This window comes from Euprymna scolopes, chromosome 1 (genome assembly GCF_053919585.1).
Source record: "Euprymna scolopes isolate OS-2025 chromosome 1, ASM5391958v1, whole genome shotgun sequence".
NCBI classification, from domain to species: Eukaryota; Metazoa; Mollusca; class Cephalopoda; order Sepiida; family Sepiolidae; genus Euprymna; species Euprymna scolopes.
Window position 1 is genome coordinate 194,442,558 of NC_136482.1, and position 27,500 is coordinate 194,470,057.

Genomic DNA, 27,500 nt, shown 5'->3' on the forward strand with positions numbered 1-27,500 from the left:
AACAACAGGTAAAATGTAGCACCTGTTAGTCTTTTTTGCATATTCTGGAGGATTACAATACAGGGAGTAGACTGAGTTCTTAGGACATGATGAAGAAAGTGGGGAGGGTCTTTTAAAAATCAAATTTGATAAATATTACATCCCTGGTTCTGCTTTACAAGTATTTGATGAACTATACTCTTATGAAATCCTTGCACTTGACCCAAACGACATACATAACCCCAACAAACCCGTTCTGCAAGAAAATCCCACCAAGTTCCTGTTGGTTTAACTACCAATCGGTTTAGAAATATAGTTTCTAGCCTCAAAGATGGAAAACCGAGAAAAATCTGTTGCCAAGGTCGCTGGAAAAATGGTGGGATCCACTACCGCTCCAGTATATATCTCATTGCTGATTCAATTCTCTATCTGTATAAAAGCCAAGTAGGACCAAGGATGTAGTGCTGTCGCCACATCTGGGCAGGAGCTGCTAAAAACAACCTATCCTACCTTGACAGAATACAAAATAGACTTCGTAGTCTAGTGGGGGATGCCCTTTTTCTCTTCCCTGCAACCTCTCTCCCACAGAAGGGAAGGTGCGAGCCTGTCGTTGTTTTATCGTTATTTCCATGGGAAGCGTTCGTCTGAGTTCTAATCTCTGCCCCCCCTCGTCAATCTTTCACAAAAAACACCCGTCTAGCTGAAACCACTGTCAATAATTTTCCTTACTCTTTATCTGTGCCTAAATCAAAACGTAGATTCCATGAACAAAGCTTCTTTCTTAGAAGTGCACATCTGTGGACCTCTCTTCCGTTTGCCTGTTTCCCACCTGACTACAACTTGGATGTCTTCAAGTCCAACATAAACAAATTCCTGATAAACCGCCCCCTTAATTAAGACACTTTATCAAATCTCCATTACTAACGATTACCACGATATTATCCCATTGATTACTGTACACGACATAACCCTTATCACCGTGTGGCACTCGGGTCTTGATAAGTGGTGAGTTCCATGTAAAAAAAAAACAAAAACAAAAAACAAAACAAAAACAAACAAAAAACAAACAAACAAACAAACAAACATTAAAATCCCAATGTAAATAAAATGCACACCATATTATGATACAATGAGAACAGTAAAATATTTTTTTATTACATTTTCACCTCAAACAATTCACATTGCAACTTTTATATTGAGGGCTACTATCAAAGATATAAGTTGCAGGGATATTATGTAGGAGTTGAGCAGCAAGATGTCTATCTGCATTGCACTTGAACTTCTGCATGTCAGTACAGTTAGGAAAGCAGAAACCCAGAAGAGAGTTCTAAAATCTAGCGGTTCTAAGGAAGAAACTATTATAATAGAAGGCTTTCTTAGATCTGCTGATCTCTACTGTGTAGGAGTGAGACTTTGGTGCTTGTTGGGATTTTCTGGGGTATTTACGTAGGGGGTAAAAGGGCTTGTAGTTCGTCGGAGCACTCACCATTAAAATACTGATAGAAAAAGCAGAGAGAGTGAACATTTCGCAGGTGGGACAGAAATTGAAACTTAGACGACACTTCAAGAACTATCAGGTTGGTGACTCTCTTTTGAACCCTATCCAGGAGTGAGAGATTAGTAGCAGATGCACCAGCCCAAATGTGACAATGATAATCTTTCAGACGTAAATAAGCTTCTAGCACAGTAGAGATCGATCTCATATTTTTTCGCAGCAGCCTTGGCAATGCTCTAGATGTATTTGATCTAATTCATGTCCCCTGCGAACGTTAAGCCGAGAAGTACTTCCATGTAATGTATCTTTAGCCATAGCTATTGATGGTTGAGAACGTTTCTTGTCATTATTGAAGGAAACAAGCTTAGTCTTGGCAAATTTGAATGTGACCATCCATTTTTATTCCCATTCCACTACAGATTGGAGGTCTTCCTCTAGTGTTTCTACCATTGCCTTAGATATGTGATCATTGGTTTTCCCCTCGTAACTGTTATAGAGCGTGGTGTCATCAGCAAATATGTCCATCTTAGAGGCAATTTTATCAAGGAGGTCATTTATGAATATCACGAATTATAAATGTCCAAAGATCGACCCCTGATGTACACCCGCATTTATATCATATTGTTTAGATGTACGACCATCGAGGACAACCTGCATTCTACTCTTATTTAAGAAGGATTTAATTATGTTAAGTATTCGCCCAGTGATACCGCATGATCTGATTTTCTTGAGAAAACCATAGTGCCATACCCTGTCAAAAGCCTTAGATATATCCAGGGCTACTGTCCTCCCCCTCCCTGCTTTATTCACTGTATGGTATATACGTTCAGAGATTACAGTTAGGATATCTGCAGTAAAACGCGCTTGCCTTAATTCATATTATTGGTCGATCAGACGTTTAGCAACTGTAAGGTGATGGACAAGAGCTTGATTACTTATGGACTCAAATATTTTGGCGAAGAGAGCGAGGAGACTAATAGGGTGATAATTTAGTGAGTTCGTTCTTCCGCCAGAATTCTTGTAAACTGGTACCACAAAAGCAGTTTTCCAACAGCCAGGAAAGCAAGAATCCTTAAGGCATTTGGCGTAAACTTTGAAGAGGACTGAATCAACATCAGTGGAGCATTTTTTAAAATAGTACAGTCGAGATGATTTCATATTCACATGCTTTTGAGGTGTTTAGATTTTGTATGATATCATGCCCCTGAGTAGGGGTGATTTTCAGATCGTCTAGTGTTGTATCGGTTCGCAAATAAAAATCAGGAATGGAGTGGTTTCTTGGGTCTAATGTAGAGTTTGAAGCATACAGACTGGCAATCATGTTAGCCTTCTCGGTTGCCGTGCAAACAATCTCATGATTGTTGGGAGAATTGATAATTGCCCATTATATTTTTGAAAAGTTGACGGTAGAGGTCCTAAATGCCGGAAATACTTCCACTCTAATAGCTTATTTTTTCAGACTGCTAGTATTCTATTATCCCCTGTAAAAACGACCCCAAATTGTTTGTGGGAACTAGGCATAAAAAAGAAATTATCCACAGAAAATATTGTGACTCATACCTAAAAATAAATAACAGGGCGGAAGTAAACTGCAGCCTCCTTATATAAACACAGGGACACCTACAATACTCCGAACGTGCATTCGCTACTTGTAATAACAAACACACAATTCTATTACGCCCTTGAACACTAATCATTAATAATATATATAATCTAATATATATATACGTATCAACGGCTATATGTCTGTCTGTCCGTCTGTCTGTCGGATTGCCTATCGGTCTGTCTGTCTGTCTGTCTGCCTGCCTTCATATTTTCAGAATCTCTCTCCTCTGAAGCCCAAAGTCGAAGACACTAGGGGTCTCAAATAATTGGACTTTTTACGGACCGTTCTTTTATGGGTCTTTAGCCGGTTAAAATAGTTTTTAAAGGGTTAAAATAATTTATACGAAATGTGGAAAAATTAAAATATCATATTTGAGCGTATTTCACGCCCAGTCATGCCGAGCGGCCTCCTTCACTAGGAAATAAAAAAGAAGGTTAGATAAAACACAGAAAAATATATACGTATATATATACATATATATATATATATATATATGTATATATATATGTATATATATATATATATATATATATATATATATATAACCCTGTCGCACCTATAATAGGGGGTATGAAGAAGAACCTGAAGTCCTACCTAACTTATATTCCTGGTGAACCAATTGCAAAGGAGATCCAGATAATTGCACTTAAGCGAACAGCGAGGATATTAAAAAGAGCTCTCGGTTGGTTTCATAAAAAGCAGGGCAATGTTGGCAGCTGGTTTGGCTGCCCCATACCCAGCATTATAATCTTCAAAGAAAAAGTATATACATATATATATATATATATATATATATATATATATATATATATATATATGTGTGTGTGTGTGTGTGTGTGTGTGTGTGTGTGTGTCTATGCAAATAGAATAAATAAATGAATAATATAAAAATAAATAGATGCTTCAAGCAAATTACAACATCCTTCTCATTGTGGGTCATGTTTGGGGAATGGATAAAAAAAAAAAACTTCCTCTGATTGTTGTGGTATTAGACAAAGATATGTTATGGTAATAGATTTATACAATTAATAAACAGACTTTTCTGGTCGAAAATGTCATTCTCTACGGGTAGGAATCACCATCTGCCTAGTCGCTCAAGGCGTGACTAATGGGTACACATCGATATCATCTTCTATAAAATTTTACTCAAATACAAAACTTTCACGTCACAATAAGTCTTTTCATAGTTGAAATATAATGCAAATGACAAAAACAAAGTTATCTAATATATAAACAGCTATATGTCTGTCTGTCTCCATATTTTAAAACTCTATCTCCTCCAAAACAGCAAATAGCAAAGCAGCGCTAGGTGTCTCAAATGATTGGATGTTTTATGGGACGTTCTTTTATGGGTCTTTAGCCGCTTTAAATTGTTTTCAAAGGGGTTAAAATTGTTTTTAAAGTGTTAAAATTGTTTTTAAAGGGGTTAAATTGTTTTTAAAGTGTTGAAATTGTTTTTAAAGGGGTTAAAAATGATTTTAAAGAGGTTAACATTTTTTAAAGGGCTCAAAATTGTCTTTAAAGGACTTCAAATTGTTTTTAAAGGGGTCAAAACTGTTTTTAAAGGGTCAAAATTGTTTTTAAAGGGCTCACATTTGTTATTAAAGGGGTCAACGTTATTTTTAACGGGCTTACATTTTTTTAAAGGGCTCGAAATTGTTTTTAAAGGGCTTAAATTGTTTTTAAAGGGGTTAAATTTGTTTTTAAAGGGCTTAAATGTTTTAAAGGGCTCAAAATTATTTTAAAATGGGTCAAATTTGTTTTTAAAGGGCTCAAATTTGTTTTTAAAGGCCTCAAAATTATTTTTAAAGGCCTTAAAATTGTTTTTAAAGGGTTTAAAATGTTTTTAAAGGGTTTAAAAATGTTTTTAAAGGGTTTAAAATGTGTTTAAAGGGTTTAAAATGTTTTTAAAGGGTTTAAAAATGTGTAAAAAAATCGTTCAAACTTTTTGTACATTCACCAGCTTTGAATGCAACAGATTCAGTTTCGATTCTAGCTTATTCTTTTTACTGTTGAAAACACAACTTTATAATATAATATACGAAACCTAAAAAAATTAAAATATCATATTTAAGCGTATTTTACTCCCGGGCAAAGCCCCCCTTTCGCTACTTATATTGTGAAAGTTTATAAGATTTAGACGTTGCTAACTTCGGTGATCTGGCGAGAACTAGATTGTGCCGATTGTTGTTTACGTTATATATATATATATATATATATATATATATATATATATATATTTACGTTATATATATATATTTACGTTATATATATATATTTACGTTATATATATATGTTATATATATATATTTACGTTATATATATATTTACGTTATATATATATATTTACGTTATATATATATATATATTTACGTTATATATATATTTATATATCTTCACGTTATATATATATATGTATATATATATTTGCGTTACATATATATATTTGCGCTATATATATATATATATATATAGGGCAAATATATATATATATATATATATATATATATATATAAAAGAGAAAGAAAATTAAAACTGTAAGTTGAACTTTACAATCAAAATTTATTGTTCGATTGAATACTCCAAAAAACAATTTACAAAGTCCTTATTCCGCGGAGCTTCAATGAATGCTATTCTTATTATTCTTCTCATCAGAGGACATAAAGAAATCAGCAAAATATATTTGTAGCAATGCTAGAATTTGCTAGTTTAGGCATTAAGTGAAACCGCAATTTATTTTAGTTATCAATTGCCAAATGAAAAAATGAAAAATATATTGGATATGTAAAAAACAAATATAAAAACACACCGCGCATAATATTTCAGCTTGAAGAAAACTTCTCTAGAGTTGATCCAAAATGCGAAATAGTTCTTTAGATAGAATGTATTCCAAAATAAGTCCAGCGTGACGATGTATATAATCCGATTGGAAAGTTTTAAAAAATCCGATTGGAAAATTTACAAAACAGCTGGAATAATGCAAATTTTTTTTTCCCGAGGAGTGCAGTAGTCCAAAGAGAAGTCTGTCCCTAGTCAAATGGGATCTAATAGTAAGAAGAGAGAAATCCAAAATGAGAACCTTCATCCTCGACTTAAAAAGAAAAAGTGACTTCAGGCAAGGGGTGGGGACCGTAAAAGCTCGTAATTACTGTGACCGGAAATTGTCTATACAGAATGAAAGAGATCTTTCTATAAAGAAATTCGATGTCATTATTAAAAGCAAAAGTGTAGGATTGATGATTATAATTTTTTAAGTGTTGCAGAATCATAGTTTATCAAAGCTTTCAAAATGTCATGATGATGGTAAAGGTAACATAATAATAATAATAATAATAATAATAATAATAATAATAATAATAATAATTTAGTAATTATAGTAACAAAATTTAGTAATAAGTATAAAAAAAACCTAATAAAGATATCGATGATACTAATGTTCATGATAGCAGCAACAAAGATAGTGACACAAATGATTGTGTCAATCATATAGCGATATTGATAAAAGTAAATATACATATACATACACATATACATACGTATATACACATATATACATAAACACATAACCACTCTTATACACATATACATACTTATACATATACACATGACATAGACACACGTACTTACCCATTTTTATACATAATACACCCATAAACATACAAGTACATATATATATATATATATATATATATATATATATATATATATATATATACATCCATACACACATATATGCATATATATACATATACATACACACATACACATATATACATATATATACAACGCACAAAACACATTTAAATAGACATAATAATAAAAATAAATAAAATAAAAACCTTCATATATATATACACGTATACAAATTATAACAAATGCTAAAACTGCTACCACCCCTACAACCAACCACCACCACCACCACTAATATATATATATATATATATATATATATATATATATATATATATATATAATCATAAAAATAAAAATAAATATAATATATGTATATAATATATATATATATATATATATAAATTAATAAATATTCCATTTATAGAAATTGGGCACTTTTTGGCAGAAACATGTTGTTTCAGTGGATGTACTTCTAGGAAACCAAACAAAACTACCACTATATATATATATATATATATATATATATATATATATATATATATAACATACATACACGTACTTACCCACATTTATACATACATAAGTACATCCATATATATGTACATGTACATATATATACATGTATATACATATATATATACACATATATATATATATATATATGCACTTTGAAGATAAATAAATTTCAAATAGAATCTTGTACCTTTATTTTTAAAGCCTATAGTAAAAACATTTTGTTTAACAATTTTCATGCCTTGGATGAAATGCTTTTCTAACTTGTATCGTATCTTTTTAAGATTATATTTTATTTAATTTATTAATTTAAATTTAAAAAAAGATGAATGCGCTTTTGTATGTATTTATAAAAACTCTCCGCCTCTCTATTTCAGATTGTATTTCTCCTCACACCGCAACTCATTTTTGCTAACTCCTCTTTGTATTATTACAGGTCTGAATATTCTCTCTGCTTCAGTTCGTAATTCTCCTCACACCACACTTCTTTTTTGCAACTCCCTCTTTGTCATACATGTCTGAATAATGAAAAAATCTGAATTTTTTTAACAAAAACTTTAAAATAACTTTTTTAGATAAATTGTTTTAAACTTCTTTCAGAATAGAAAATCTTTACAATTTAATAAGGAACATATTTCATATAGGTTTCATTAAAATATTCAGTAGATAACGAGAAAAATAGAGATAAAAATTTCAAAAGGAGTGTATAACTGGTTACGCTCAATAGTAGTCCTCGCTAGCGAAAGATTTGTTATTGTTATTCTATTATTATTATTATTATTATTATTATTATTATTATTATTATTATTATTATGTAAAACATTTTGTGTCCTACGCTTTCGCGCGAGGACTAATATATATATATATATATATATATATATATATATATATATATATATATAACTCAGTGTTTAGGACAGGACAGATAAGCAGATAGAAATAGACTCAATATCCGCTATCATCAATAATGATTAATTGATCGAAGGAAGAAAATTAAAACTTGACAAGGGACATGGCAAACCGCGACATTGGTGTGTATTCACGACATAATCTATTCAACGCCATCAAAAGCGATCAAATTCTCTTTGGCCAACTCAGTAGTGCATGTGACGGGAGGGTGTAAAATAGGAGGAATAGAAGGATCGTTTTCATGCCCCCCCATCTCTCCTACTTGTATAGATACCTCCTCCCTCTCTCCTACTTGAATCGAGTTATGTGTCACTGACGGCGCCATTCAGTTATCGGCTCGGGGTTTTTGGTGTTAATTCTGACATGATCTCATATTTTAGAAAGCGTGTGGGACACTCGAAATGTGTGGCACATGTCAAGGTGTGTATGTCATGTCAAGGTGTGTATGTGAACACACACGAAACGCATCACACGAAAAATGCTTTTGTCGTTGTTTCCCTATGCTTATATAAAAAAAGTTAAACGAATCGGCTTCTTATTTTTATTGCTTTTCTAAATTTAATAAAATACTACGTAGTAAAATTACCTTTTCGCAGTTGCGCAAACCATTTGTGGTCTGTAAATAGTTTGTAAGATTAGTCTGTCACAGAGGAATGAAAATTCTACGCTACGTGGCTAAAAATAAAATGATTTGAGAATGACACCCGGGTCAAACATCGAAAACAAGAAGTTATCTTTAATGAAAATATGGGTTATATATATAGTTATGTTAGTAGAAATGCATATGTTTTTTCCATATAGTGTTTAGATAGAGTCGGAATTTAGAGTTTGAGAGACACTCGAAAGGGGCGAGTTTCCCGCAACTTTTCTAAACCCGCTTAACAAGACCAAAATGGACGAGGAATGTTTTCCATATTGACCGATGTTAAATCCACAGAGAACTGTGTTCCATCTCTTGTCCGGTTTTGTGTTATATGTGCTGTCATAAATGTTATAGAAACAACACCTAAGAGTATAATTTATTCATGTATTTTTTGAGGACTATAATCCTTACCTGTTAGTTGTTGTTTTACGATGGTTCGGCCGACTATTCCTTTGGCTTTCGACAGGTAGTAACGGCGACGGGATAGGGACTCAGAATCTCCTAACCGCATCATGTAATTACTGCCTTCATTAGTTCTTGTTGTTGTCCCACCATGTTTTTGATCAACTAAGCCTCTAGCCGGCTTTGAGTAGAATTGAAACCGCTATTTTAGATAATGCTCACCTGGAACCGTAGAGATTCAACGTTTCTATGCACTGCGCCATGGGCCCCGAAGGGTGATCAAAGTTGAATTTTTTTTGTTTTATAAATCCACGTTTATTTATTTATTTTTTTTATCTGATCTTCAATTGCCGGGTCCGCATCGAATGGTATATTATTTATTTAATTGGAATTCATTATTGAGGATAACAGTCCGTAAATAAAGAAATAAATACATTTTTATTGTTAGTAGTATCAGCCGATAAGTCCGACAATTAAATAATCCCCATCCATTCATTGTGGAGATCCATAGACGTTGGAAGACATAGAGAAATAGTCAACCACCTCAGCAGGAATAACCTTCTTAGTGACACACAATATGGTTTCCGCTCTGCAAGATCTACTGCAGATGTGCTGACGGTTATATCCCACAGGATTAGTGAATCTCTTGACAAAGGCTTCCTTTCTAGGGCAATTGCTCTTGATATATCAAAGGCCTTTGACAAAGTATGGCATAAGGGTCTACTTCACAAGATTTCCAGCTATGGTATAAAAGGGAAATGTTTTCTCAATCATTAAATCATTTCTCTCCGATAGGCTCATAAGAGTAGTGGTCGATGGACAAAAATCGGAGGCCTGCAATATAAATGCTGGAGTCCCTCAGGGGTCAATCCTGGGCCCAACTCTCTTCCTGATCTACATCAATGACCTCCCTAAACACATACTTAAATCATTCGTTGACATCTATGCTGATGACACAACCATCTACGGCAACACATCAAAGGCTGTAAATGACCAAGTTCTCTCTGATTCTCTCTCCTCTGATCTCGAGCGCGTGGTTCAGTGGGGGAAGATGTGGCTGGTTATCTTTAATGCATCCAAAACCAAACTCCTATCCTTACATCATCAACGCTCTAATCCCCAGCTGGCATCAATTGTGATGGATGGCTCTCATCTGGGTGAGGCTCCGTGTTTTGACAAGCTTCTGGGTTTGACCTTTACTCCTGATCTGAAATGAAACACGTACATCAAGTCTGTTGCCAAGGTCGCTGGAAAGATGGTGGGATCCTTCTACCGCTCCAGAAGATATCTCACTACTGATGCAATTCTCTATCTATATAAAAGCCAAGTACGTCCAAGGATGGAATACTGTTGCCATATCTGGGCAGGAGCTGCTAAAAACAGCCTATCCTGCCTTGACAGAGTACAAAATAGACTTCGTGGCTTAGTGGGGGATGCCCTTTTCTCTACCCTGCAACCTCTCTCCCACAGAAGAGACGTTGTGAGCCTGTCCTTGTTTTATCGTTATTTCCATGGCAGATGCTCGTCTGAACTCCAATCTCTGGTCCCCCCTCGCCAATCTTTCACGAAAAACACCCGTCTAGCTGAATCCACTGTAAAAAATTTCCCCCACTCTATATCTGTGCCTAAATCAAAACGCGGATTCCATGAACAAAGCTTCTTTCTTAGAACTACACGCCTGTGGAACTCTGTTCCGTATGCCTGCTTCCCTCCGGACTACAACTTGGATGTCTTCAAGTCCAATGTTAACAAATTCCTAATGAACCGCTCCCTTAAGTAAACACTTCAGCAAATCTCCTCACTAACTTAATGTACTTTCAATAACCCTTATCCCTGAGTGGCTTCCGGGCCTTGATAAGTGGTGACCACTGTGTAAAAAAAAAAAAAAAAAAAAAAAAAAAAAGACTTTCTACTCTAATAACTGTTTTCCGCAAACTGTTAGTCTTTGGAATTCTCCCCATGTTCCTTGGAGTTCCCTCGATGTTCCCCGACAATATTGACGTGTAGAAATTTTAAAGTAATCCAAACAAACATCTTATTACACAACTTTTCACTTAGGATTTCGTCTCCAAATCTGGCCTTCAATTCACAGTAACCACTTACACAATGTGCCTTTATTATTGTAAATTAGAATAAACAAAATATATTATAATTACATTTGGACATGCGCCAGTACTATCACGAAGACGAGGATGCTGAAGTAACATTGCTCATTATGCATAGATTTAATTAAAATTAAAAGGTTTTATTAAATATTTCTTAGATCAGGTTTAAAAAAAACTTAAAAATGTTTTAATTCCATCACAAGTATGATGTAAGTTTCAGTATATGATTTTACGTTTTCGTTACTGGTACACCGGTAGATCTTCACCGATTTTCGTAAATGTCCACTAGGACTCTATCGGAAACTGACGTAAACCGCCGAAATATGCAAAGCGCTGATCAAGACGACAACGGAAGGCAGTAATTACTGAGGATTCCTATCCCGTCACGGTTACCACCTGATGAAGGCCAGAGGAGTAGTTGGCCGAAACGTCGCGAAGTAATAACTAAAAGATGAGGGTAATATTCCGCAATAAATCAATAAATCAATAAATAATACAAACTACTCATATCAATATTGAATTCCAGTTGATTAAATAATATCTTAGAATAGATAACAGCACATTACAAACTACGTCACATGTACACACGTTGAAAACGTATTAGAGACACGCCACATACCGTTAAGGAATTCTCACATTAAATGGACTCGTTTATATATACTCGTAAATATATGAACACGTTAGATAGTTCCTCCTCCCGATTATACAACAAATATATTTTCCATAAAAATTGTGATCAGTAACGTGCTTATCAGCAACGTAGAACATCTTAATGGCGCAGCTAAACGAAAATGCCAAGAACTCCTTTAATAATCGTAGCTTACACAACGAGAAACAGATTGGATGCCTGAATTCAACCAAAGAGAGATTAAATCTATTATACATCGACGAAAAGATCCCTAGGAAAGCAAGAAGTAAAAAAAAAGCCATTCCTCGCATGGATCGACTAGAAGATATGCTATAATGCAATCTCGCATGCATGGATTGTTAAATGCTTTATGATGTACAAACAATTTTTTAATAAAAGCAAGTTAAAAATTCGGTGCTAATGCAGAGAGTGATCCGCGCTATTTTTTAAATCGTATTTCCACGTTTAATTAAAGTTTTATATGTGTTTGTTATTCATTGTAAGGTTAAAGTATAGAATAGGCACAAAACACCCCCGTCCCCATATTAAGAATGGCTTTTTAACTAATAACGTTATTATTTCAGCACGGATCACTCTCCGCATGAGTTCCAAAAATTTCAACTAGAACTGACAGGTGGAAAACTATACCCAATAGTAATAACTTACAGAAAAGCATTTTCCAGGGTTGCCTTTCTTCACTAGTTATTTTTATTTTACCTATAAATCTCTATGGGTTATATAAGGTCAGTTATGTTTTTGTCGGATCCTTTATTTTTCTTGATTCAGATCTGATATATTTTTAGCGCTTAGGAATTTAAAAATATTTTCTATATTAGTATATTCAAACAATTTTTTTGGATATTATTACTTTTGAAGAAAACTTTCTAAGGTTCTTTAGTGTCTCACATTCCATAAGGATGTGCTTGTCTGTGATAGACGTTTGGTGCGTGCTACATTTTGGTTATAGTTTGCTTTTTTATCATGCTATACTATAGCATATTCAAGAAGTACAATGCAGGTGACAAATTTATAAATAAAAAAGAAAATAAAAATGATTTCTCTCAGGCACCGACCGTTACACGTCATTATAGTTAGAGTGGTAGTAAGCCCTTCCCCAAAAGATTCCAATAATTTGCATATCGTTCCATTAGAGGTTAAGTTGGTGCTCTCACACCTTTGTCTTTTCATCCTCCTTGATTATTCACGACCATTTTTGGGGTAATACTGACCGAAACTGGCGCCAACACACACACACACACACACACACACACACACACACACACACACACACACACACACACACATATATATGCGCGCGTGTGTGTATTTGTGTTTGGAGAGACCAGTTTTTAGTGGACTTAGTCATAATTTGTTTAATTTGTAATTTTTATATATATATATATATTTTTTTACACAGTGATCACCACTTATCAAGGCCCGGAAGCCACTCATATTTTGTGCAAATAAATATTTCAAAGTGTAATATCAGTTATCAGAATCCAAGCTCCCGCAACATTTTTTTTTATCATTACTTGGCCATTTTGCTAAGATCAAATTGTAGTATCTGTTTTCACTTTTGACATTACCAAAGACCTGCTTCCGTTTGTGTTTTTACCGGGAACACTCCCATGTCCGAGAATCATTGACAACCTCTCCTTTCTTTCGTATCACTAGCAACGCCCTAGACTATCTAACCCACTTTTTGTCCATCTAATCTACAATATCGAACAATTTGTCATTGTTATATTTATCTTCGAAGTATATGTATAAAAGAATATTTGCTGCTTCTAAATTCCAAAGCATGTTTGGTAAAATTTTTGCAGCTGGACATTTTCTTCTTAATAGATATCTTTGGTAATCGATATCGATACAGATAATTGATAAAAAGTAAAATGGTCTAAAAGCAAATAATTAAACCAAATCATCATTTCGGTCACACATGTAACACTAATCACAAAAGAAAGCTCCGATTTTTCTGAACGATTGTTTGAGACAAATCTAAAATGCAACTAAATAAATTTCCTATATTTCCAGACGCATTACTTTCTAAACGACTATGAGCATGCAACATAATTTTTGTACAAAAAATATACATATCACTGAAAATGATTGATCATTTCAAGAACATGTTGTTTTATATTCAGGCGTTTTCTTTGAACAACTTATCACATAGCATTATAATTATACTAGCAGGACCTGTTAACCGGCGTTGCCCGGTGAAAGCATACTCCCCTCTCATAAAAAAAAGTAAAGTACGGTTTGGTGGTGGATACCTCCCCAACCGCCCCAACCTCCCCAGGTTTAGTACAGTTTTCGGAATAGACCCTCCAACTTCCCCAAATATAAATGACCTTGTCTTAATGAGTATACTGAATAATTAAAAAAAAGTCGTATTTCTCAAGGAAATTTAGGAGTTGGGTCTGATGTAAAAATTTCCCCGCGCTGCCAAATAAAAAATGAAAAAAAAAGTTTTAAAAGCCGAGAAGTGGATAAAAACAACAAAAGAAACATACCCCCATCCAAAAAAAATAGGTTCCCGTAAACTCAACTATGCATTTTTTTACACCCCTCTTTTCCAAAAAGGAACCCTTGGTGGACGGTATGGAAATCCCCCCCCCTCTCTAAAGTTAATGGTGTTCTTCCTTTACGTTCATTGTTTGCAGTGCTCAATGTTTGTTAATCATTGCTGAGAGAGAGAGAAAGGGGAGAGAGAGAAAGGAGAGAGAGAGAGAGAGAGAAAGAGAAACAGAGAAGAATACGTTTGTGTTTGGTTATCGCCGGTAGCGAAACTTAACCGCTCAACCTCCCCCAAAAGTCAGTAAATAAAAAGGCAAAAGTTATGGCATAAAAAGAGAAGGAACGTTTTTTGTTACAGCGGCAACCGCCTCACCATCTCCAAAAATGACAAATAGTGCTGAAAGGAATAATTCGAAACTTTATAAAGAGAGAGAGAGAGAGAGAGAGAGAGAAAGAGAGAGAGGGAGAGAGAGAGAAACAGTACGTCTTGTTTGTTTTGTCTTATAGCAGCTAGCGAAATTCAAACATCCAACTCTCTCTCTCTCTCAAAAGAAAAAAAAAAGAAAAATAAATAAATGAAAGGAAGAAGGCAGAAATATTATTTTCTTAATATGCGAATCGGATGTGAACGCAGGGGCGAAAATGGGACTAGTGCTTGGTCAATGTTATTCAAAATGGATTAAAAATTATCCATTAATTTCAAGCAAACATACTTAGTCTGATCTCAATTAAATTACGTATCTATTAAGTTCCGATAACTAAGTAGCCAAAAGTTTATAACTATATCTGGGAATAATACAACGATGCTGTTTTGAACGGATGGTCTTTGTCCGGCAACCGCCAGATCCATTGAATATCCCAGAGTGAGGGCAATGAGAGCAGTTATGAATTAAAGAGAAAAAGAGGAACTGCTTCCTTGGCGATAGTGATGATTTCTCTTCTAGGATTAATTGTAGGATTTTATTACAAGGCCTAAATGAAGTTGTAAATTACGTAATGTAATGAGTAATGGTCTAGACACAATAAATGTGTATGTGGCATCCGTTGTTGTAAACTTACGGTAATTTGGTCGAGAGGGGAATTTCTGCAATCAAAATATACAGGATGATGCTAGTCATCTTCTTTTACTCACATTCACCACTAAAACATAAGCGGCTACTATTTGGGATCATACCTAAGAAAAATGACCAATATGTTTGTTTACATTATATTTGAACTTCTGCTTATCAGTACAATCATGGAAGCAGGTGGAAGAAGGGAATTCCAATGTCTGTTCGATGGAAAAAGCTATTAGAGTAGAAAGCTTTTTGGCATTTAGAGACCTCAGCAATGAAGGAGTGTGATTTTGTTGCTAAACGGGTTTGTCGGGATACGTACGTCGAGGGGACACAAGTGCAATGAGTTCATTAGAGCCCATTCTATTAAATTATTTGCAAAATAGTCACAGAAATGCAACACCGCGGTGATGAGACAGGAGTTGGAGCTTAGTTGACAAAGTAGGACGTATTAGATTGAAGACTCTTTTTGGACCTTATCCAAAAAAGGAGAGGCTTGTGGTAGATTCACAAGCATAGATGTGGGAAAATACTCCATGCCTGAGCGAATGGTGAACTTGTAGAGGGACTTTCAGGTGTGAGTGGTCTTCTGGCACGATAGAGGGAACATCACCCGCCTCATAGGATAATATCAAACACGGGTGTTTCAATAGATGTGATGAGAAGATAGAAAATGAGATAATACAACGGGATTTTATTAAAGTGAAACTAGCGTGTTATATTGTAACGTTGTTCTATTGTAACGTTGTTCCATTGTGACGTTGTCCGAGAACCAACACGTTGTAGCCTCAGTCGCGAAACAGATAAAGAATAGAAAAGACCGTACACTGTTTTTTGTTGTACAACGATTTTATTTCCTTATTCTCTTGTTACCGTTGTGACATCTCTCACGTGATTGTCTACTTGAACGTCATCCACACCTCTAAGGTGATCTCAAACGTTATTCTCGTCTCTAACGTAATCCCTTTTTTTAGTCTTTATTTTTCCCTACCAGTGACGTTATTTCGCACTATGTTACACTACCAAGCCAAAAAAAGCGGGAGGTTCATCATCTAAAAAAGGCTGAATGCATGTGAAGTCAAAATATAATGTCTATTCTATTGCCATCCTGGATTAACGGGTATTGTTTGGGTTAATGTAGGTGATTTGCATTTTTCTTAAAAAACGTTTCTTTTTATAACAAAATCATATAAAACAAAGCTGTCCTGCATTAACCAAAACATTAAATTTAATTTTTGTTTACAATAATATCCGTCTAACAATACAAAAATAAAGGTACAATATACTAGTCCGTAAAAAACATTTATCATTCTTCATTTGAGAAAAAGTTGAAATACATATAAAACGATATAAACATGAAAATAATTGCGCATAACGTTATCGAATCCAGTTACTATCGTTACTGAATAAAGGGATAATTGTTGATCGAGGTCTTAAAATACACAAGTGCGTTTCACACATGCAAAAATAATACAGTTTATTAGTATACCAAAACGACATTAAAGAGTTCTAAACACCGATTTTAATGTGAGTTAAGGAATCAATTTCATTTAATTATACGGTTCCCGTCAGATCACCGAAGTTAAGCAACGATGTACCTGGTCAGTGTCAGATGGGTGACCACTTGGGACTTCCAGGTGCTGCATTTGCTCTCCGCTTATCAGCATTGTTTCAGTCGTCCTGGATTTCTCATAGCGACTAAACTCAAGCAGTGTCGATGTGTGGTTGGAGATTACGCAACCCTTGCTACACCATTACACCATTACACCCGTCGCTGCCCCCACAGGTGGGTGTCCTTTGTCTTTCGAGACTGAACGTATTAATTCATCATACGAGCGATGTTCTCAAAATAATGCCTACCATTTTTTATTCCGTCCGAATTGACTAGAGAGATTTTCAAATCGCATTGTTATCATAACTGAGCTTATCTCTCTGTTGCAGATATTGACGGTGTGGGACTCTAAGAAAGCAACCCTGTCATTGATGTGTGTCAGAAGCAAAGGTGCTTCATTGAATTCCTTACAAAATTACATTGAGAACGGTGGTGACTGTGTAAAACAAATAAATTATGGAGTACAAAATGTCGCTCGTTTTAGTGGTACCGCTCCCGTCTTCGTAGCTCTTCAACTCTCTCTCTCTCTATCTATCTCTCTCTCTCTCTCTCTCTCTCTCTATATATATATATATATGTGTGTGTGTACATTAAAATGAAATACGTATGTTATACGTTTAAAGGCAAAGTGCAACGCAAAATTTCGTAAAATAAACAAACATTTATTTATTTAAAATTACTAATAATTTCGACGTGGTACCTATCTTTAGAATATTTTTTCCGCGATATCGTGTTATTAACACGAAAAAATTTAGCAGTAAAAATCCGTGTTTTTCTTCAAGGTGAAATGTTTTTATTTTAGGCCAAAGAGATTATGTTTTTTTTATTTTACAAGACCGCTGCGTTGTAATTTAGTTTTAGACGTAAAACATATGCTGTTCATTAAAAAATTTCGAACCACGCGCGCTAAGCGTGTTCCTCGGACACATAATAAAAAACATACCACATTTAAAGAAAAACGGAAATTTTTATTGCTAATTTTTTTCGTGTAAATCACAATATTGCATGAAAAAAATTCTGAAGAAGACACATCACGTCGAAATTATGAATAATTTGAAACAAATGAGTGCTTGTTTATTTTAGAAAATCTTTGGCTTCAAGTGTATAACATAAGCATTTTATTTCAAAATTTAGACAGCGCTTATATCACGAGGAACACAACCTGATATATATATATATATATATATATATATATATATATATATATATATATATGATAATTATCTATTGATAGGTTGAACTGTCAGTTATATATAATGACGATTTTTAAAGGAATATTATTTATTAAATCGCAATATGCAACATATGCAAAGAGAGTCTTTACTTACATAACTTTCAAATTTATTTTACTATTAGTGTTTATGTATGGTATTTTTTTACAATGGAGTCACCACTTATAAAGGCTCGGTGGCCACTTGAGGATAAGGCTTAATTAGTGTACAATGGCCAAGGGGAACATGTCATGCATGGAGTTAGATATTTGGGCTGTTTTATCGAATTTGTATACGACTAACGGTTGGGTTTTTTAATCTCAGCATGGATACACTCGTTACGACTAACCACACCGATGAGTCGTAGATAAAAAAACATAGCTGTGTGTGAATGACTATATATATATATATATATTTATATATATATATATATAGTCTTTGAAGTGTTTAACCTTTAAAACTATACAAAAAATATTTTTTATCATTCGTTAGAAAACCATCTAGTCAGTAAGTCATTTAATCACCTGCAATCACTGCATCAACTCGCTTTCGAATTTACTATAGTACTAATAATTTATTTTTCAAAGGATCATCAGTTGTTTACCATGAAACACTGTTTCGGGGATTTAAAAACAAAACAGTATATTACATCATGGCTCCCCAGCAATGTTGATCAAACACCACTTCCCTTAATCTTAGGAAGAAGTTACAAACATTTGATCCAATTTCCTATTCTGAATTGCAATTACTAACCTTTTCATACTATAAAAATGAATTTCTTACCTGTGTGATTCATCAATTTCCACATTTAAAATGGATATATTTTTTAATTTATCAGTCTTATATTTATAAGATTAAGGATTAATCCATTTAACTACTTATCACCCCACTATGATTTATATATACAACGAGAAATGAAAGACTCGTCATCAAATGCGGATATTTTTACCAATAAACTTGTAACTTCAAAATGTCTTATTTTGTTCTTTAATCCTCATATTCCATGGACAATGTTTCTGACAAAGGGGAGAGAGTTGCTATTTTGTAGATCAAAATCTTACCATTTAACACTTATTATTGCCTAGGTTTATCTACCTTGGGTAGTATCGTAACTCCAAACATCAAGTAAAGGATTTCCACATGAAATTTACGTATGGCATCACAGTTGCACGTGTTTTAATTAAAGTTTCGAGATTTCATATTACCCCATTTTTTACGGAATATAACACGAGTGAAAGAAGGTGATCAATGTTAGAACTGATAAATTATTATGTAAGATCAAACATTGGATTAATTATTATTCATTAAGGAAGGAATATGTTTTTTGCTGAGAAAAGAAAACAAAAGGAAATGGCGATTATTTTATTTGTTTCTATTATTTCTACCTACCTGAACTTTTCCAGTCTTTATGGTTCGTCTTTTTCTTAAACCAGTCAATTATAAGACGATGAAGGGCGTCGCGTTCGACTTGGAAGCACACCAACGGCTTCAGGACACCATTTTCGTTCTTGTCCAGTTTCGGGGTCTGGTCATCTGCCGAAGAAAAAAAGAATCGAATGAATTTCCGAGCTTCAATCTATTAGCACCCTCTCGTAAAATTTAGCTAAAACAACTATCAACATTTCCATCTCCATCTATTCCTTAAACTCAACAAAAATTCTATAGATAGAGCTCCTATCCTAGAAACGCCTGTCTGTGGAACACAGTACCGTGGAGTTGCTTCCCAGCTGACTATAACAATCGTTTTAAAGTCTGGTGTAAAATTTACTTGCTCAGCCGTCTTAAGTCCAACCATTAGTGATCATTAGGGCTATGACAAGAGAATATTTTTTTCATATCAGTTAATAGCTTATATGTTTTTAGATAGAGTGATGTGGTTCTCGATTGATTAACTGTGTCGGATATATACTCGAGAGTCAAAATAATGAAAAACATATTCTATCATTATAGCACTAGTGATCATCTCGGTGGTGTCTCACCGTCTACCTAACTCTCATTAACTCTTGACCTAGATTGACAGCCGGGCTTTTATAAGCGATGACACCATAGTCAAAAAGCAAAAAAACAAAAAACAAAATAAACAAAAAAAAACAAAAACAAAAAAAACAACAAAAAAACAAAAACAAAAAAACACACTAAACCCCCCACAAAAAACAAAAAACAAAAACAAAACAAAAACAAAAACAAAAACTAGCCACTTAAATGTAAATAAAAACTGTATGTTGTTCGTTTTATGAAATTTTTGTGTCGTGGACACTGTTTGAAGTCGGAGATATTGAACTAATATTGGAAATTTTATGGCAAACACTTTTATCTAAGGCAAACATTCTGATCATGTTCATATTTGAAATTGCTTTTCCAATAAACATTCCGACAAGCAATATATTTACACCGATAACGCCAGGTAAATACCATGAATTATTTATATATTTAAGAGTTACAAAAGAAGGCGACGACAGTCCAGTTTGTAATGACCCGGCCGGACGACCTGGTTGCCCCAAGTTCGAATCCAATTCGTTCTACAAAATTAACTTTCACATAGGACGTTGGCAACCTTCACGTTGTCGATCCCGTAATCTCCAATGTCATTATAGAAAGAATTCTGACTAGAAAAATATCAAGGAAGCCAATACGATCAATGGAATCTTCGAATGCATACGATATGATGAGAAAAGAGTTAAAACAAAACAATGGCGTTTTAAATTCCAATTTCAATAGCAAAATTTTATTCATATATTTTTTTTTTGCGAATAAAACAAATCAATGTAACCTTTTACAATTGTTTCGCACAGAAACAAACAACCAAACACACACAAATAATCACCAGTCTATTTTTTAATTAAACAATTAAACATAAATATTTTAAAAAATAGTTTTAGCTGATGAGAATAATGAATAAGGAACAAGGAAGGATGGAAGATAAATATTTCCGGAAAAATATTGATATAATGCTAGATGGAAAGATTTATATCGATATAGCGTTATTTAGATAAATATGTATATAGATAGTTAGAGATATAGATAGATAGATAGATATATAGATATATTGTTACGAAATGAAAATACATGCAGATGACCTGTTTTATGGTACACACACAATATATATATATATATATATATATATACATAAATATATATATATATATCTATATTTATGTATATATATATATAAATATATGTATATGTATATGCACAGATAATGATGCTATAATCATTAGATCACTATGGGCAGACTTATCGACATTTGATAATTAATGTTGAAATTTCAAGTGTAATTCTCGCGGTTGACGTTAGCCGTGTGATTTATTCCTTGCTAATTGAGCCAGAGACGGCTTTGTGACTGGATTCCAATCTCCTGATCGGCTATAATCGTGCCCCCCCCTGCACTGATGATCCCGAAAGGATGAAACACTAGTGTCTGTAGGTATTTAAAAAAATATTTTAGCCACACACACACACACACACACACACACACACACACACACACACACACACACACACACACACACACATATATATATATATGTGTGAAATAACGAATTACCAATTACCAATTACGAACGACATGAACAAAACTAGAAGCTTAGGAAGATCTCCATCATTCCAGTAATATATATATATATATATATATATATATATATATATATATATATATATATATATATATATATATATATATATATATATATATATATATATATATATATATATATATATATATATATATATATATATCCATGTTTTATATTATTTTAAAGTGTGTTTTTCGCTGTATCGAATCCTGTAATTCGTTACCGTTCTTAACCTCTTCATTCATTTTTTTTGCAGGATTTTCGACAGCATGGACAAAATTAAAATCCGCACGATTTTCTTATCCCAGTTGAAACTGTCGAGACAGCTCGCGATATCAATGATGCGTTTGGCCCAGGAACAACTAACGAACATGTGGTACAAAGTTGGTTCAATAAATTTCGCAATGGTGACGAGAGTGTCTAAGATGGAGACAGTCGCGACCGGCCGACTGTGGTTAATAACGTTCATTTGAAAGCCTTAATGGAAGTTGATCCTCAGAAAACCATTCGAGAAGTTGCTGTTGAATTCGAGGTCGACCACTCAACAGTCGTTCACCATTTAAAGCAGGGGAAATACAAAGATTTGGATAAATGGGTGCCACATGAGTTGAACGATAATATAAAAAAAAGTCGTCGTTTTGAGGTGTCTTCTACGTTCCTTCTGCGCAACAAAACGACCCATTCCTCGAGCGGATTGTGACCTGTGATGCAAAGTGGATCCTCTACGACAACTGGCGACGTTTGGCACAGTGGTTGGATGCCGGAGAAGTTCCACAACTCTCCCCGAAGCTGAAATTTCACACAAAAAAGTTATGGTGACTGTTTGGTGGTCTGCGGCCCGTCTCATCCATCACAGCTTCTTGAAATCCGGGCATAGGCAAAAAAATGGCTCAATATCTGGAGGATAGCTTCTCCTCTTTGTATCCCTTTGTATTCCGAGATGTCTGGTGGAAAAGGTATCACATACTTATTTTTTTGGAAGGATTACATTTACATGTTTGTATCCGTTTTTTTAATTATTTAAATTGTTATGGGATTATCGATGTTGCCCACGATTAAAATGTTTAATATCCTTAGTATAGCAGGTGTGTTCCAAACGGAACTTCATGTCGACCCGGGTAACGTTGGGTACCCATGCTAGTATATATATATATATATTTATATATATAAGATAGATAGAGAGAGAGAGAGAGAGAGAGAGAGAGAGAGAGAGAGAGGCCATATTCTTCGCTTTCGGAAATCCTACTCTAAAGATTTAACTTGAACCTGTATAAATGTTTATATTTAATTATTAGTTTTATTTTGAACATTATTTTGAACATTATTTTGAACATTATCTTGAACATTATTTTGAACATTATTTTGAACATTATTTTGAACATTATTTTGAACATTATCTTGAACATTATTTTGAACATTGTCTTGAACATTATTTTGAACATTATCTTGAACATTATTTTGAACATTATTTTGAACATTATTTTGAACATTATTTTGAACATTATCTTGAACATTATTTTGAACATTATCTTGAACATTATTTTGAACATTATTTTGAACATTATTTTGAACATTATCTTGAATATTATTTTGAACATTATTTTGAACATTATTTTGAACATTATCTTGAACATTATTTTGAACATTATTTCGAACATTATTTTGAACATTATCTTGAACATTATTTTGAACATTATTTTGAACATTATCTTGAACATTATAAAACATTTTTAATCCATATTTTTGAAAAGTTTATGTTTTGCAATTAAGATGATTTTATTTGTATCTGTATTTCCTTATTTGCTTTTTTCTATCTCCTTTTCCTTCTTTTCTCCACTTTCTTATCTTCATCTTTTCCTTATTTTATTATTTGTTATTCTTTAATGATCTCCATTATTTCATAGTGACCAATATTTTTGTTTACTATTACTCACATATATACTACCTCCTGATTTACTCATATTTTTTTATCCAGTTTTAATAGTTCTTAATTATTTTTATCATATTATCCTATTCTATCTTCATCATTTAATATCTAAATGTTATTACGTCAGATTTTTATCTTTATTGGCATTTTGTATAATTGTCATGAGAAGCATTTAGATTTGAAATGACATGGCCTAAATAGGTTTCTTTTTCTTAGTTTTCTCTGTTTACTTTCCTTATTGTTCTGATGATATAATAAAGTCATATATAACTTTTATTCCTTATTTTTCTTTAAATCTGTCTATCTATCTATCTATCTATCTATATATATATATATATATATATATATATATATATATATATATAAAATAATAATATTTTTCTTTTAATAATATTATTGGAATTCTTTCCCCTTTTCCTTGTACCTATTTGTGAATTATTCCACGGATTTCGGCCTTTTGGATTATTTTGGACCATCTTCCAATTACGCGATTTCCTTGGATTTTACTTGTGCGAATGGAAATTTAACTAACTTTCTTGGATTTACATTTTTGGATTTTACCGTAATTGGATACTTTACCTTTCACCAGACTATCCATTCACGTGAAATCACTTTTTTCTTCACCCTATTCCCTCTGCTTCACTTTTTGTTATCAAGTTAGATCTTTGACTTACTTGTAGTTTCATCAAATACTTTTGAAAGCAAAATCCGATCCCACATTTTGCTAGATCCTACCCTCTGATGAGAAGGAAAGTATTTCTTCGAAACTCCGCGGATTAAGTACTATCCACTTATTTAGTTTTTCCTTTTCAGATTAAATATGTTTTTAACTCTTTTTCAAAGTGTTTTTTAACATGTTTTATCAATTATTTGCTCTTATATATATATATATATATATATATATATATATAAATGTATATATGATGCTGGAAAAGCCAGTGAAATATGTTTTATTAAAGATGCGTAATTTTATTTCTTTTCTGCCACTAGGGATGGTCGCTCTTATTTTCGAGATAATTCACGAAATATAATGGACACATAAATGAAATACTAAAAAACAAAAGAAACCACATAAAACCAGCATTAGAACAGAAGAATAAAAACTAAAGAAAACAATTATGAAAAGAAAAACACATGGACTTAAGAAATGCTTACACAAACAGATGAGAAAAGTTTTAACGAAAAGAATGGAACGAACTTATTTTAAATGAATCGATTACGTGTGCGAGTTTTAATTTGCAATTTCAAACAAAAACGTAATATATCAAATTAAGCCTTTGTGGCCAAAGTGCAGAGACATTCCTAGTGATATGTGAATGCATCTATTAAAAATATTAGTACTCATGCAGATTACGGACCGTGCTGGAATAGTAACGTTATTATTTAGAAACCCGTTCTTATTAGGAGGAGGCGAGATCATTTTGTAATTATTCTGTACTTTCATATAACAATTTCAGTAACAAAAAATGCCGTAAAAATTGAATTTAACTTGAAAATCCTATCAAAAATAACCTAGAAAAATTATTTCTAACGTAACCATGACAGACTGACGAAAATGTTATTTCAACCATGAACGTAACGGATCACCAAATATGCGATTTAAAATATAAACTTTACAACAGACGAAAATTCAAATGTCAAACTTAAATATAAGAAACAGAATGGCAGGCAGCCAATACACTTACACAGGGGATTATGTGCTTTATAGAACATACGTCCACCTCCAGTTAACATTAAAAAATTGAAAATTCTATGCAAATTGGAGCGTGACAGATCAATGGACGACAAAACTTGTGCTAGATATGCAAGTTCTATAAATTGACTGTGAGAGAGAAAAATATAAAAAAAAACATAGTAAAATCAACCAATCATAATTATCAAACAAAAGCACGTGACAGCTTCATTCAATCTCTGACCATTCGTTAAAAGCAAAAACAAAATGGCGACTTTTATTCAATGGTTTATTTAAGCGTGTGGTTCTCGGAGGGATTCGCGCCAAAACGAGCGCAACAAATAAGTGACATTCAGAGAAATTCTTTCCCATTCAAACTTCTACACATTTTTTTTATCGAGTTGTTAATAAATAAATCATTATCAGATTTTTTTTTCAAATCCCCAAGTAAATTCCTGCTCTTTCTTCTGAGTCGATTATCAATAAATATATCATGGTTATTCATTAGATGAGATGAATGTTATCGATCTATCTATCTATCTATCTATCTATCTATCTTTTTATCTGTGTGTGTGTGTGTGTGTAAGTATGTGTGTGTGTGAGTTCGTATGTGCATATCGCGTTTTGTTTTAAAATGATCTGCTGTCACTTGACACATTTGAGTTGTATAGAAATCTCCCTTGATAATATTCGATTGTAAAATTAGAATTTAAAACTTGACAAATATTTCGTCAAAATATGTTGTTCAAACAAGATCATAAACTATACAATAAACAAATGAAGGAAATTAAATAAAATGATATGAATGGTGAAATAGCCATTGTAATCGGTTTAATAGGAAAAATGATTTACGATCAACACCGGTTTCGTACTATATATATATATATATATATATATATATATATATATATATATATATATATATATATATATATATTACAAGAATTAACAATAAATTATACAATGTTATAAATTGACTGAAAAAACATTCTTAATGCTACCATATTTTAAGTTATAAATTTATTATATTTTTTTACTAGAATAACGTGTTCTTTTTCTTTTCCATGCTCCAGCTTAACCATATTATTTTCTATGCTCACATTTTTCTATTGTAATCCATGATTTTTCCAGGCTTTCAGAAAATTCACTTGTTCTTTGTTTAATTTCAGTTTTTTTGCCCCCATAATCATAACATACACGTGTGTAAAACAATGTACGGCACTCGACTGCTTTCATTCTGTCTATTTCACTTGTTACTTCTCTTTTCTCAAGAGCGGTGAATTAGTAGCAACACTAGTCGCCGAAGCAACGTGGTTGCTATGAAAACCAGTAATGAAAAACGTCGCTCACCTCCTTGAAAATATTTACGATTTTGAACACCAGTAAATTCATCATAACCTTTTTTTACTGAACGAAAATTGAAATTTTTTTCTTCACAATATTGCTGAGAAGGTGAGTTATAAGCTGTCATAATTGTTTGAAATTTAGTCGAAAAATGATTGAACTTTAAAGATGTTCTTAATGACTAGAGCGGCCACTTAACCATATATTCAAACATTATCGTCTTTAAATGATATATATATATATATATATATATATAATATTTGAATGAAACTAAGTGCAGTGCCATTATTATTAATCATTAAGGCATTTAGATTTTTTATAGTTTTAACATATATCAATAAAGAATTCAAGAAAGAAGAAAAAAGTGTTATAACCAGGGCTATGACAACAGCATATTCTTTTCATTGTTTTGACGCTCGAGTATATATCCGACACAGTTGGACACAATTAATCAACCGAGAACCACATCACTCTACATAAAACATACAAGATATCAATAGATATATACCTGAGAATCAAAACAAGGAAAAGAATATGCTGTTGTCATAGCCCTAGTTATAACGAACGGAAATTAAATGACACTTTGAAAATATTTTTTCTCTTTCACTCCAATGTTTAATAATGAAAAACAAACAAAAGAAGGAACCGAGAGAAGAAAAGGGAGATAATAAAAAACT

The 27,500-nt window shown here is 33.0% G+C and overlaps 1 protein-coding gene across 5 annotated transcripts in view; it reads right to left on the reverse strand.

Moving 5' to 3' along the window:
- Positions 1–27,500, reverse strand: part of LOC145278893 (follistatin-related protein 1-like) — a 762,811-nt gene that overhangs the window by 118,150 nt on the left and 617,161 nt on the right. For all 5 annotated transcript variants that reach the window (XM_080130700.1, XM_080130698.1, XM_080130699.1 and 2 more), the window contains one exon: positions 19,698–19,841. In XM_080130700.1, the coding sequence (XP_079986826.1) occupies positions 19,698–19,841 (144 nt within the window). The remainder of the gene's footprint in view (positions 1–19,697; positions 19,842–27,500) is intronic.